The sequence below is a fragment of the Motacilla alba genome, chromosome 1A (genome assembly GCF_015832195.1).
Source record: "Motacilla alba alba isolate MOTALB_02 chromosome 1A, Motacilla_alba_V1.0_pri, whole genome shotgun sequence".
Taxonomy (NCBI): Eukaryota; Metazoa; Chordata; class Aves; order Passeriformes; family Motacillidae; genus Motacilla; species Motacilla alba.
The window spans coordinates 24042817-24056814 of NC_052031.1; the positions used below are offsets into that span (position 1 = coordinate 24042817).

General features: G+C 37.5%; 1 protein-coding gene across 5 annotated transcripts in view; it reads left to right on the top strand.

Annotated features, from left to right (window-relative positions):
* ASZ1 (ankyrin repeat, SAM and basic leucine zipper domain containing 1) overlaps positions 1 to 13555 on the top strand; it is a 37825-nt gene extending 24270 nt beyond the window's left edge. For 4 of the 5 annotated variants that reach the window (XM_038155419.1, XM_038155422.1, XM_038155420.1 and 1 more), the window contains 4 exons: positions 3804 to 3916; positions 9114 to 9219; positions 9625 to 9738; positions 11543 to 13555. In XM_038155419.1, coding sequence (XP_038011347.1) covers positions 3804 to 3916; positions 9114 to 9219; positions 9625 to 9738; positions 11543 to 11689 — 480 coding nt within the window. In that variant the 3' untranslated portion in view covers positions 11690 to 13555. The remainder of the gene's footprint in view (positions 1 to 3803; positions 3917 to 9113; positions 9220 to 9624; positions 9739 to 11542) is intronic. The other variant, XM_038155423.1, reaches the window with a different exon arrangement.
* Positions 13556 to 13998: the final 443 nt, after the last annotated feature.

Below are 13998 nucleotides of genomic sequence, written 5' to 3' on the forward strand. Positions count from 1 at the left end.
ATATTGTAAGACATGTCAGTGTGTTTTGATGTTACTACTTTTCTGAAGCCTCAGGATCATTGGACAGCATCCTGGTGCCCTGGGATTTTAGAACTCTAAAGCCCCTGTGGGGTAGTAGTTTTGTCCTTTAAGGAGATTCTTGTGGATTTCCTCTCATTACTGTGTGAGCTGCTGTGTTGGGCATGATTGCATTAAACTGTAAATCTGTCTGAATGTATGATCATACTGATCACTTGCTTTGGTATTGCAGTTATTGCTTGTTTTTGTCCAGGGAGCATTGGGAGAGGAGGAGAGAATTGTGGACTTCAGTGAATGGCTAAGTTTTATGGCTGCCTCTCCAAGGGGGTGTAATTTCACTCACAGTCATAGCTTCTGTTTCATTGTTCTAAATTGTTCAAGGCTTGCTATTATGAAAGCAAAAAAGCTTTTAACAAACTGAAGTAACTACAGAGATCAGCTGCTTCTACACAGGAAGATAATATCTGTAAGAATTTAATTGCTTTGTCTATTAACTTTGCAACAGCAGGAAACAGTTCCTGAAAATTAAGTCATGCTTTGTGCATGGACATAAATTAATTAGTGAGTCTTCAGTTGAGAAGTTAAAAAATGGGAAACACTCCTGGCTTATTAGCTCTTCATAAGTTATCCAAAATTCTTTATGCAGTCTTGTTTTAGAGCTCTGCTAACGGTTTCTCCCCACGCTGCTGATAGAAGAAATCTAATCTATTTCCTTGTAACTTCAGAGTTGAAAGTTTTTACTGCGATGGCAGTCTTTCAGCTAATAGCCAGCTGTTTTAAAGAGCCTGGATCTTATTACTACAAAGATTAATGATGACTTTTGATGGATGTCTCTGAACCAAGCTGCTTTGTATCCAGAGAACTGGGGAGAAATCCTGTCATTAGCATGATAAGCTTTCCTCCATCAAACTATATAGGAAGATATTTTCTCTGTAAATACATTTATCTGTATTCTACAACAGAGCCTAAACAATGAGTCTTTCAAGCTGAAATCCTTGCATTCCTTTGGCTTATAAACTGTTCCGTTCTGGAAAAAATGTGTTCAGTATACTGGGACATGTCTTTTCAACATTTGGAGGTTTTTGTCTGCACTACTTATGACACGTTTTTTATTTTGTTTTAAGCATTTTTTGATAAGATAGAAACAGAAGTAATTTAGCTTCGGATTCATTTAGGACTAAAATGGTTTCTTTCTTACATTTAATTTAATTTAGAATAAGAGAAATTGGCATCTTGTTTTGGATTTGAGACTGTGTAATGAAAAGCTGACACATCAAAATTCAAAATATAATCCAGAACTTTACATAATTGGATAATTATCTGGTGTACGTGCTTCAATATCACAATTCCAGGACTCATTCCTCTGTGCCCACTCCCTGAAAAAAGCATTTAATATTTGACAGAAATGTGTTACATCATTAAAATTAGTGGTTACTTGGGCAAAGAGGCATTGTTGTAAGAGTTTGTGCATAGCTTCACTGGTTTTATCGGTGCAGTATATCACCTTTCATGTGTTGAGGCCATCTTATTCATCTCTTGTCACATTCGTGCTGGAGTGAACTTGCGGCTTGGATTTTGAATGTATTTAAGCATAGAATAAAGTAGATGTTCCTAGTGTGGATCTGACTAAAATTGAGAGTGCATACAGTGTCTTTTACAGATACGAGCAAATAACTGTACAGCACTTGCATGTTCTTAAACATGGCCACTTCACAACAAAACTTGCAAAATTTGGACTGCAGAACATAAGTGAACCAACATCAACTTGAAAATTCACTTAGCCATCAAGAAGGGCTTATTGCACTCTGGTTGTTCCATGCATTCATTATTGCATGAACAATCAGGTTCTGGGTCACTTCATGTTCTTGCAGAGATATCTAGAAATTTGGAAGTAGTTTGAATTGATCTATCAACCTTTTGTCTCTAAGTTCTGCGCCTTTTACCACTAAATGCAGAATCAGTGTGGTGGTAGAAGGCTTTATCTATAGTGACATTTATTACATTCTTTACTTCCTGACAGATATTTTCAGATGTGGTAGTGCTCAGTGATCCATTTGCAGAAGAACAAAATGGTGTTTTATTTCTAGGGGAACAAAGTGCATCTTCCTGATATGCTGCTCAGAAAGCTGCATCCTGATTTGCTGGTTTCAGGAATGAGAAGGTGGAGTGAAAAGCAAAGGCAGTCTTCACAGTAGTTTCTGCTTTAGGCAAGATAGTTTTAGTTCCTCAAGAATAACTGCTATTGTAGAAATCTCCTTAACTTATTCATGATAAAATGACTGCTGTAATGCTTTGTAAGCCTTAGGAAAATACTAGTTCGTACCAGATAGGGCTCCACCAGGCAAACCTGAAATCTAATGTATTAAGCAAACTTACAGCTCAACACAAGTGGAGCAGATTATTCATACAAAACTGAGATCTTTCTATCTTACGGCTGCTAGGGATATTTGCTAAAAAGACTTCAGTATAATTCATTCAGGGACCCATGGAAACGTATTAATAAGTTCAAAAGTTCTTGACACCTGTAGTTAAAATCCCAATTATTCTTGTTGGGATTTTTCATTACGAAGAACTTACTTGTCTATAAACTTAACACGATTTTGAAATGTTTATGGGCTCACAAGTGTACTTTTAATTATTTTTTAGCTCTGTTTGTTGGAGAACCTGTAGGACAGTTTTATGCAGTCACAATGAACAATGAGTGTCATAACATTGAGTCCCAGAAAAAAGCAAGCCTTTCCCTAGGCACAGTCTCTTCCCTAGAATGTTGATCTGATGTGGGTTATCAGCTGTTCATTCAAAATCTTTCTGACAGAAATCTGGGAGACTGCAAACACTAACATCTTCCAGATTTCTGGGGGTGCAGAAGGTAACTTCAGGTCCACAGAATATTAGTGAGGGTCCCATGTAGTCTACGTTTGGAGACTCTGAGATCCTTGCAGTCTCAAATGCAGGAGTGGTCTGCTCCTGTTGAGTCAGGTACTCAGCTGGTGCCTTAGGAGCAAAGTCAGGAGGTTTTTCACTTGTGTGGGGGGGAGCATGTTAGGGCTGCTAACACCAGAAGTCTTCTGTTGCACAGCAGCCTGTCATATGAGCAAGGGACACACTGAATGTGGCACAGAGGCATCTACTTTTTAAAAAATATACTGCTATTTTTCACTAAGTGTTCTGCAAGAAAACTCTTAGTCTAGGATTTAAATATGACTTAAAATTTAATCTGAGATGCTTGATGGATAGTACAGCTGCCAGTGTTTTCTGCTCCAGGCACCACTTGCAGAATCTGTTACATAGTATGTATCTTTTTTGTTTTCCTTCAGTTAAAAAGATGTCTTCCTCTAAAATTCTCCATTTGATGCTGATTTGATAATTTCCACTCTTTCTTTCTGAGTTAATGCTGTATCACCATCATGATGATTCGTTATCTTGCTGTCAGAGATGACTCAGATCATTCTGAAATGGAAAGCCTAACACCCTAACAAGACAGGGCTACTCAGGCAAACTGCTATTATTATTTTTTAAATAAATCCTAAACAGATTTTCTGAGTATCCTGTGCAGTTTCAGTTTGGCAGTTCCTCATCTCTTGTCATTTTCTTCTGCATCATTGAATATTTTTTGTGATTTTGTTTTTTCCTCTGTCACTTACATACATTGTAGCTGGTTGCAGTAACTTAAAAAGAATTTCCTTTGAATCTTAATATTTAGAAGCTAATGAAATGGGTTACTGTACTGTTATATCTAATAATTTTAAAAGTAAATCATACTTGGAATTACTCTTTAAATTTAGATTGGCATTACAAATCCTGGAGATCAACAGAAACTCCTAGATGCTATTAACGATCTGCAAGTGGAAGAAAAAAAATTTGAAGACGTCTCTGAAATTATGAAGCTGGAATTGAGGTATTAACAGTATATCTAAGGAAATGGAAGTGAAATGTTAACAATTTAAGGTAACCGTGTTATTTTCTGTGGCTCAAAGGTAAAATTGTCTCACCTTACCCTTAATGCATAGCATTCATAAGAATATGCAAGTTAGTAGATTATGAGAGCTGGTGGTGAGTGTGTTTTGAACAAACAAAGTTGGAAGCTTAGACAGGGTAGGCTCTGTTAGTCTTCCAGTCAAATCTGTCTGATTTTAAGATGCAATTAAAAAAAAGTGGGAGGGAGAGATGCACATAACTTCCGCATAGGCCCTTAATTTTCAACTCGTAAAATAGTATCTTGTACATGTGTATCTTAAATCATAAATGCTACTTCTGTTTAGATTCCAGATTTTTTCATTGTTTTTCTCTTCCACTGGAAGCTTAACTGACTTCTAAAATATCTCTCTTTTTATCTTACCAATTAAGCAAGTTTAGAAGCTATTTTCCTTATCATAGGTTATATATATCAGTAGGTTTATAAGGAGAATTTTTTTCACAAAGTGTTATTACTCTTTCAGACTCCCATTCCAACTTGGTATTTTTTCCCGTTATAGTATTAAGGCATCGGCTCTGCTACACCTCTCATACTTTTAGTATAGTCTTGTGCACTACCTAAGAAGCCAGGCCTGAGCTGAGGGGTGTGTTCCTTAGCAACCTTATTAAATTTAATAAGTTCCCTAGGCACTGCTAGAGCACTCCACATCCAGCACAAAATGAAGTATATAGTAAGTACAAGGGAGCCTTAAGATTTTAGAAATCTCTTATCCTTTATGTGTAAGTATTTTTTTTTCCTGGAAGACACACCTAGACCTCAATTTAAATTCTGTGTTTATATCTTTCCTCTTCCTAGTTCTCCAACTTAGAGAACTATAGTTACAAAAAATGAATTAGATAGTAAAGGTTCAGTTCCTCTTTGAAGTGTGTGTATTTCCCTCTTGACTAGTGATCTGACAGCTGTGCTGGTACTCTCATAGATGTCTCTTCCCTCTCCAAAATACTGGGTAGAGCTGTCTGTACTACTTGAATGCTGTAAGGCTAGAGTCCCTGTCAGTTATGTTGTTCATCAGCCCAAAGAATATGCTTGGATTCAAATTCAATCTGTACATGTCTCCGTGCTTTGGAGGAAACTGAATTGCTCTGACACTGTGCACTAGCAGTCAAGTCATGATGTGATCCTGCCATGGTGTTGTCTTTAGAGTCCCAGTTCCATGAGACTGTCTAGTATGTATTCCACTCCCAACCAATCATTCAAACAGATTGCTCCCAGTGCTGCTGCTGTGCTGGTATCTTTATAAATTACTGTGTTTATGAAAAAGAGACTTTGTGACCTGCTTGAGGAACATTTTTGCATCACAATGCAAAGTTTGAGCTGTCAGACTTTATAGGTCATGCAAGGCATTTGAGGAAGCTCTTGAACAGCTGAGATGGACTGGAAGAGAAGAGAGTTCATGTCCTGATAGAGGACTTAGATGTTTCTTCTGATCTGTGAGGAGATTTCATTCAGAGGCCACTCAGAGATAAGGAATTGGCTGAATATTAACACTGGGCAGGAGTTGTGGGTAACGGCTCAATGTCCAGATGAGGACTAGTAACAAGTGACACTCCTCAGGTGTTGGTGTTGGGCCTGGTGCTGTTTAGCATCTCTGCTGGAGACATGGAGACTTGCATTGAGTACACCCTCAGTACGTGTACCAATGACACCGAGCTGTGTGGTGTGTTGGAGGGAAGGGATACCATCCAGGGCAGACCTTGACAGCCTTGAGCGGTGGGTGCATGAAATTCAGCAAGGCCAAGTGTGAGTGTCCTGGGTCAGGGCAATCCCAAGCACAAGTACAGGCTGGCCAGAGAGTGGATTGAGAGCAGCCTTGAGGAGATGGACTTGGGAGTATTGGTTGACAAGAATTACAGAAACACTGAATGTCATGAGTTGGAAGGGACCCACAAGGATCATCAAATTCAGCTCCTGGAAGAAGCTCTACATGACACAACGAATGCGCACTTGCAGCTCAGAAGGCCAGTCGTATCCTGGGCTGCATCAAAAGAGGAGTGGCCAGCAGGTTGAGAGGGGATTCTCCCTGTCTGTTCACTCTCATGATACTCCACCTAGACTTGCAGGCAGCTCCAAGACCCCCAGCATAAGGACATCAGCCTGGAAGGACTTCAGGAGAGGGCCACAAAGATGAACAAGAGGGCTGGAGCACCAGTCTTATGAAGATAGGCAGAGAGACCAGGGGGTGTTCAGCCTGGAGGAGAGAGGACCTAAAAGTGGTCTACCAGAGAGCAGGAGAAAGACTTTTTGCAGGGGCATGTAGGGATAGACAAGGGGGAATGGCTTCAAACTGATGGAGAGCAGGTTTAGAGGAGATGTAAGAAAGAAATTCTCTGCTGTGAAGGTAGTGAGGTATTAGAGTAAGTTGCCCAGGAAAGCTGTGGATGTCCCATTCCTAGAAGTGTTCAAGGCCAGTTTGGATGGCACTTTGAGCAAGCTGGTCTAGTGAAAGGTGTCCCTGTCCATGGCAGAGGGATTGGAACTAAATCATCTACAAGGTCCCTTCCAACCCAGATGTTCTATGGTTCTGTAATTCTCCATCAAAACAACTGTGTACTTTCAGAAGAGAATCCTGCAAATATGTACATATGCTGCAGTACTGAAGAACTAAACTTCCAGCATGCAGGAGGATATAAACCAGAATGATACAGATACACCATAAATGCTTTAACAGCATCGGAGCCATTTGTATTAAAATAGAGGCTTTGCTGCTGAGCTGAAGTGGTAGACCAGGGATCTGTTGGGTACCTTTGGAAATGGATGTTGACTCTTCAGCAAGCAAAAATTAGCTACGGTTTAAGGGGACTTCTCCCAGTTTAAGCTTTAGGCATTTTTGTGTTAAAGTGTATGCTTTTTTCAGATTGTTCCACAGTAGTGTTTAGTACATACATTCAAGCAGAGCAGCTTAAAAATCGAAACAGAGGGAGTAAGTAGAGAAATACAAAAAAATTACCCATTCACTGTGTGTAGCCAAATACAGTGAAATGCCCACGCGGTATCTGCTGCAGTCTCACAAACCAGTGACATGTCTTATTCCTAGTGTAGTGTGGGTTTAGATCATACGTAGTTCTCAAACCCAGAAAATAATTGATTAGTTAAAGATTGAAGTACATAAAATATGACAGCACTTCAGTTATGGCAAACACTGCATAGTTTTCTAGAAAATTGCCTGACATGTATTCTAGGCATCTGACCTTTAGACTAAAATCTTAGGCTATGTTTACATGTTATTATATAAAGATTTTACTTCCCCCTTGTTCAAAGTCATTCTGTGAGAAGGAGAATCAGTCATCAAGTCATAGAAAAACTAACATAGTAGAAAATCTTGAACTGATTGATTATAAACTTAGTGTCCAGCACTGTGTAGCCGCTGATGCTTTGACAGCCATTAATTCTTTTTTAAAGTGATAATTTTTTTAAAACATTATTTCCATTTCTAAATATAAGAGCATGTCACCACAAAGGTATAAAATTCTATGAAAATGGGGAGTTTAAGAACTATGGTGTAGTGAAGTAGTGTAATAGAATAAATGTTTTTCCTTTTTTCCCCCTCCCTAATTCAAGCCTATGACATACTTTGTCAAGAATCCTTCCAGAGTTCCAAAAGATAATTTCATTTGTAATGAAACACAAAAGATGCCAGCTAAAAAGTTATCTAAGTAGAAGAAAGTATTTGTGATTGTGGTTTGTCTATAGTAATGTTGGAGAAGCTTTTAGACTATCTCCAGATGTTTAGTGTTTGTGCTCTTTACCTGAAATACTCAGTTGAGTTAGATTGTTTTGAAACAAGCAATAGTTTATTTCATAAAAACAAGCTAATAAGCATTTGTACTATTCCATCTTCATGAAAACTGTGTCCAGTACTGGTTTTAAACCTCCAGCATACCTATTAATGTTTCTTTATATTTGTGTTAAATTAAAGTCTTAACAGTTCAGCACTATTGCAAATCACAGATGTCCTGAGCAGTGGCAGAAATTTTACTCACTAATGATCCTGTGCCCAAAGTTGAAAGAAACCACTCTGTGGCATTCAATGGCCTAAATTCCATCTCCATTTGGATACACACACTGCATTGACATGTAGCTTAGTTTAGCTGTTTAACAAAATTTCTGGATACCTTTTTGACCTCAGAAGAAAGAAGCAAGTGGTGTGAGTATGTTGCGTTTAGTTATATGTCTGCATGTAATAGCTGATTTCCTAGGGAATGGAGGAATGTTGGAGTCTGAGTTAGTTTGCTCAGATACTATGGCTCTGCAGAACAAGAAGTTCTGCAGTAGGAACTTGTAATTGTCTCTTGTTTTGGGCCTGCCTGTTATTGACCCAAATAGCTTAGAGTTAGCAGAAACTTTCCTAATGGAGATACATACACTTCTCAGGAGTTTAAGGGTTTGAGAGCTCACTCGGTAAAAGCAATTGGATGATCTTCTTCCTTGCCCTCTTTCCCTCTTCCTGGTGAGCAGCAACAAGTTTCTGGCCAGCACGATGACTTATGACTGAAATTCTCTGACATTCCAGTAAAGTTGAGTCAGTGTCATGTGGAAGCTCTAGATACTTAAAGCTGAAAATAATATGTTAATTTTTTTCTCCTTCTCTCCACTTTTTGGAGACATGGGTCAAACTAATTTTGAGAGTTGACTTCCTGCTTGTGTTTGAGCACCAAGTAAAAATTTTCTTCAAAATAGATAACATCAGATATTTTAGGCTCTGAGGTATGTTTCCAGATCCAAGGGCCAAGCCAGTATTACTGAATTCTTCTTTTCTTCAACTCTGTTGGAGACTGTGTTAACCCTAAACCTAGTCATTTCAGTCCTAGCTCCAAAGTACAAACCAGACTTTTTCCCTCACATCTACCTCAAAAATGTAAGCTGCAGGTCAGAAATGCTGTCATTCAAAAATAAGGCAGGGGAGGGAGGGGATGGGACAAACAAGGGGAAAAAAAACCCCAGCAACTTGCTAAGATGTTAAATGTCTCACACCTCCTCACTTTTAAAATGATACTGGGTTTTTTGTATGTTATGAAACTGCATGTCTAGCTCACTAGCCAGTGTTGAAAGTTCATATATGATATTCAGCTTGCAAGAAGTTACCGCATTTGACAAATAACAAAATATTTTATTTTTCTAGTGAAGATGAATTGCTCAAGTTTCTTCAGAAGCTGAATAAAGAGTGTAGTAAGCTGATTATTCCTGTGCAGACCATGAATAACCATTTCCTCAAAAATTCCCACAAGGTATTCAACCAAACAGAAGATTGATTTAGAGTGCATTATTCCATCTTGTAAAATAAAAACTATGAATATTCATCAACCATCTTGGTTGTTACATAGTTAGAGAAAGCTGTCCAGTGCTCTTTCTCTAAAGGACACTTGTTAAAAATAATATATTTCAAAGAGTTAGGCCATACAAGTAAACAAGGTAGATTTGTTTCTTCATGTTTCTACTGATGGAGAGTCAAGATGACAAAAGTTTCCAACAAAGGCTGCTAGGGAGTAGTAACTTATTGTGCATAAATCATATAATTAAAACCCAGCATAAATGCAGTTATAGACCTTTTCTGGCTTTGTCTTTTAGAACTGTAGAATGCTAAATTAAAATCTACAATTATGTAATTATGGCAAATAACTAATTATTAACAGATGGTACTGCAGTGGGCACCGACTGAATGTTATATTGAAGTCTGCAAAGATGTGATTTGCAGTGTTAAAAAGTTGGGAGAAGAAGTTGGCAAACTGAAGGACCTCGTGGTGGAGGTGGGTGTGTGTGAGTGAGGCTGTTAAATACTGTGTACAAGTTTCTGATGCAACCTCAGATGTGACATATGTCAGGGAAATGTTTCATACCTTGGTCTGCCAAAGGCTGTTTAGCCTTAGCTTGGACACTGCATCGATCTCTCCCCCTTGCACCTTTTCATGGACAGAAAGAGAAATAATCTCTAAGATTGCACAGAAATGTGGAGAATCTCCAAGAGAAAGCATAATCTACTTTTTTTCTTTCTGCTGCACAAAGGAATTAATTGGAATGTATCCCTCTACTCTTGGACAACCACTGTGGCATAGAGGCCATGCTGAATACTTACACTCTTACTTTTTAATTAAGGAATCTTTTGTTTGGAATTATTGACTCACAAGGAAGATACTAAGGTTTTATGGATTGAATGGGAGGCATCCCAGATAACTCTGCAGAGTGACAAAAGAAGAGGGTGGGAGAGGTCAAGGCTAGATGTTAGCACCACATCAGTCATTCTCAAGCCAACACAGTGACACTCTCTTGTCAGATGGGGTCATTTTAAGTAATAGGCTGCTAAAATGAACAGCCGCTGGGGTGGGGTAAATGGAGCATCAGTGTCAGAAAGGAATCTGTTGCTGAACGAAGCCATGTGGAACTCAGACCTTGAGTATAATGCTACTAATGCAATTTCCTGTAGTTTAAGTAAATTTAATGTAATATAACAGCCCTCTCCCAATAAATCATTTAACACCAAATATATTAAGAGGTAGCAACTGTGGCAAAAAACTTATTAGCTATTTATTCCTTTTTTTGCATATGCAACCATCAGTTGTGTATATATTTGCCTCCTATATATGCAGGCCAGTTATAAGGGCTGGGATGGTTCCAAGTTTGGTGCTACTTGACTTAATCTGTACATAAGGTTTTATAGCTGTCGAGACGAAGCACAGGGTCTTTGTATCGGCTGCGAAACAGCCTTCTCATTACTTCAAGAAAGAAAATCCTTTTTAAAATCCGGTTATGTTTTATGAATTTCGCTTACGAATACTTTCATACAAGACATTTTTGTGCCACTTAATTTATGATGGAGTACTTTTGAATGTGGAGCACCCAAACATTTATTATGAACCTGTGAATCTAAGTGACAGAGTTTAACCTCTCACATAAAATGTTTGTATAAATTCCCTTGAAGTTTTCAGTACTGTTTGCTGAGCTTAGTCATGACAAGACTTTGCCAGCAGTAAATGTCTTGGCATATAATTTTTGAAAGTACAATAAATGAGACAGTCTTCCAAGCATTGTAAACTAAGGTAGGAAATCAGAACCTAACCCTGCTGTCCTTTATGACAAGGCTTCACTCAGGTTTAACATGTATCTGAGAAGGCACTTGTAAGTTACTTTCCACTCTCCCTTTAATTTTGAGTAAATCTAATCTTTTACATATTTAACTTTCTTTTTAAATAAACAGGGGTTTTTTTAGTAATTAAATGGCAGAAGTTCTAGTTTAAACATTTGACAGTCAGGATTCAATTGTTTTGTTATTAAATTTTTGTAGCATCTAATAATAGCAGTGGTTTACTCCTGAATAAGTTTGTAAATGAACAGTTTGTTTTTCCTATATATGTTACAGCATAATTGACCATCAGATAAGATGAATGTTTACACACATTTATTTCAAATTAAGTAGGACAGAGACAGAAAGAAGTAATATCAATCCTAGATGCATGCAGATTCTTACAACTGGGTACTTTATTATCTACTTAAGAAGCTTTCACACTAACTTTTTTTTTTTCTGCATTTTTTACATGGATTTAACATCTGTCTCAGTATGAAGAAAAGAATAAACCTAACCAAGTGAAACTTCCAGATAAAGCAGCCACCTTGGAAAAAAGATTAGTAAAAATGGGAGTGGTAACATTGCTTGGATTTGGTTTTTTCTTATGTGTAATTAAATTAGTAGCAAAGAGAACTTGAATTTAAATTTAGTGTTGTTTCTCATCATATCTGTAGTGATTGTATCTAGTATGTACTTTGATCTAAAAATAAAGTTATTAAAAATAAAAACAGTTGCTTAAGAGTATCTTAGGGTTTTATTTTGAAATTCATTGTTGGTGTGGAATGTTGGTCTAAAATCTTGTCAAAGCTGTTTTCATTTTTTGGCACAAAATTGTGATTATTGCTTACTAATTACTAGTTTTGGTTTTTTATTTGTAACCTGTTCAGAGGTGAATATAAGCAAATTCAGATTATATCTCACATGTTTGTATTTAAAATTATATTGCAGATATGTTTTGGGGGTTGGCAGGGTTTAAAATATTTTAAGTATCACTTTAAATTTTATGTTGATAAAGATCTTTTCTCTTGCAGAGAGATTGATGTATTTTTTTCTTTTCACAATCAAGAGAATTGTGGAGATCTTGTTGCATTTTGTATAAAAAGTTCCCATTGAACTATGATACTTAAATTATGCCTGAAATCTGCTTCCTTGGAGATACTCACCTCTATTAAGAGTTTCATCACATCTATTAAAAGGAATATAGTAGTGCTTTGCTGTAAGAATGCAGACAACTTAGAAAGCATAGCAGCTTGGTTTTTCTTGGTCTGGTCTTTCACTACAAATTTTTTCTTAATATTTTGTCCAATTAAAAAGGTGTTTGTAATCCCACAGTGAAACATTTGTAACTGGTTTTGATCTGCTTACTGAACCAGATATGTTGGGAAAAAAGGAAGTTGGTGTAAGTGAATTCAAACTAGTTATGTTTTTGCAGGTTTCAGTAAACATTTGTAAAAATGCTAAATATTTTGGAAGGAAAATGTTTCTTTCAAATGAAACAAAAGAGTCTAAAAAACGTAAATCTGAATGGGTGTGTGAAACTTGGTCTCTGAGTTTTCAGAATGTTGTCTAGAGTCTTAACCTTTGGTATTCCCTCTAGAGACTAGTAAGGTGAAGATAAAAACTTGGGTGCTATTCCAGTCATTGTTACTGCCATTTTCTGCTTTTCTTGGAGAATTGCATTGGGTGTTAGTGTGTTTCCTTGTTACTGCAATTTTTTTACCTCCTTTTGTCCTTCAGTGCCAGGAACATGCTACAGAGCCATGAGGCCAGAGGCAAAAACAACATAAGTTAGGGAGTTTTTTTCTGTTTTCTTCTGCTCCAAAACTGGTGTCAGAGGGGATAAACTGTAGTCACCACCACCATCTACCAGAAGTGGAAATGAACACTATCAGCATGAACAAAGTATATAAAAGGAAATACTTTAAAAATAGTTCTCTGGTTCTTCATATTACCTTAGAATTAATCCTAAACTAACAGGGCATGTATTGTGGAAGGAACATCACCTTTTATATCCACACCACTCCTCTAATCAGCTCAAAATACGGTTCAGATGCAGTTGCTCAGTGATGGGTTGGCTCACAAGGTAGTGCTAGAACTTTGACACCCAATGTCTTTTGGGAGTTTCTGTTGGGTGAAGGTGTTTGGAGTTTCTGGGGTTGGTGGTGGAGGGGAAGTGGCCAGGCATGTTGTACAGTCTGTTTCCTACATGTACTTTTGCATTAGTTAAGTGGAATTATTTCAACTGCTCGTAAGGTTTCTGCCCTTCAAAAGATTCTACTTCCTAGCCCTTACTTCCCCACTTAAGTGACAAATTGCATTAACAAAGCCACTTCAAAGGACACTGAATATAGCTTTCATTTCAAGAGATGCATTTCCTGCCACTAGTAGATCTTGACATTTGAGACAACAAAAATTCAAACTCTTTCTCCATCGATTTGAAGAAAAGATCTGGTCAGCTGGAGGCCTTTTAGGCTTAACTTGGAGCTCTTGCAGTTGAATCGAAAATCTGCTCCAGAAAGGTTTTATCAGTATTTAACTAAATTATTATGCCTTTGGTGTAAAATACTTAGCGGAGAAAAAATTAATGCATTATAGTTGCTGGTAATTTTTTTTCAAGTGTGAGAGTTATAATAAAGTGTCTTTTTCAGAAGGGAGTCAAAGTCTGAACTTACTTCAGGAGATGATATCTGAAATACATTTGGAAGAAGCTGTTCTTTTTGAATTATCTTATGGATCACCTGCTTCTGATGCTTATAGTCATAATTGCAAACACACATGTGAACATCATTTGATTTAAACACAGGCTTTATGCCAGCAGCATCCTCGGCATCCTGTACTGTTCAAGTAGAGTGTTTGAAATTCCACAAACCACTCATGAGAAGCAAAGGTCTTGGAGTAACCTCTTTAAGCTGTTTTCATTAGTTGGTCAATCAGAAACTGCATTGCA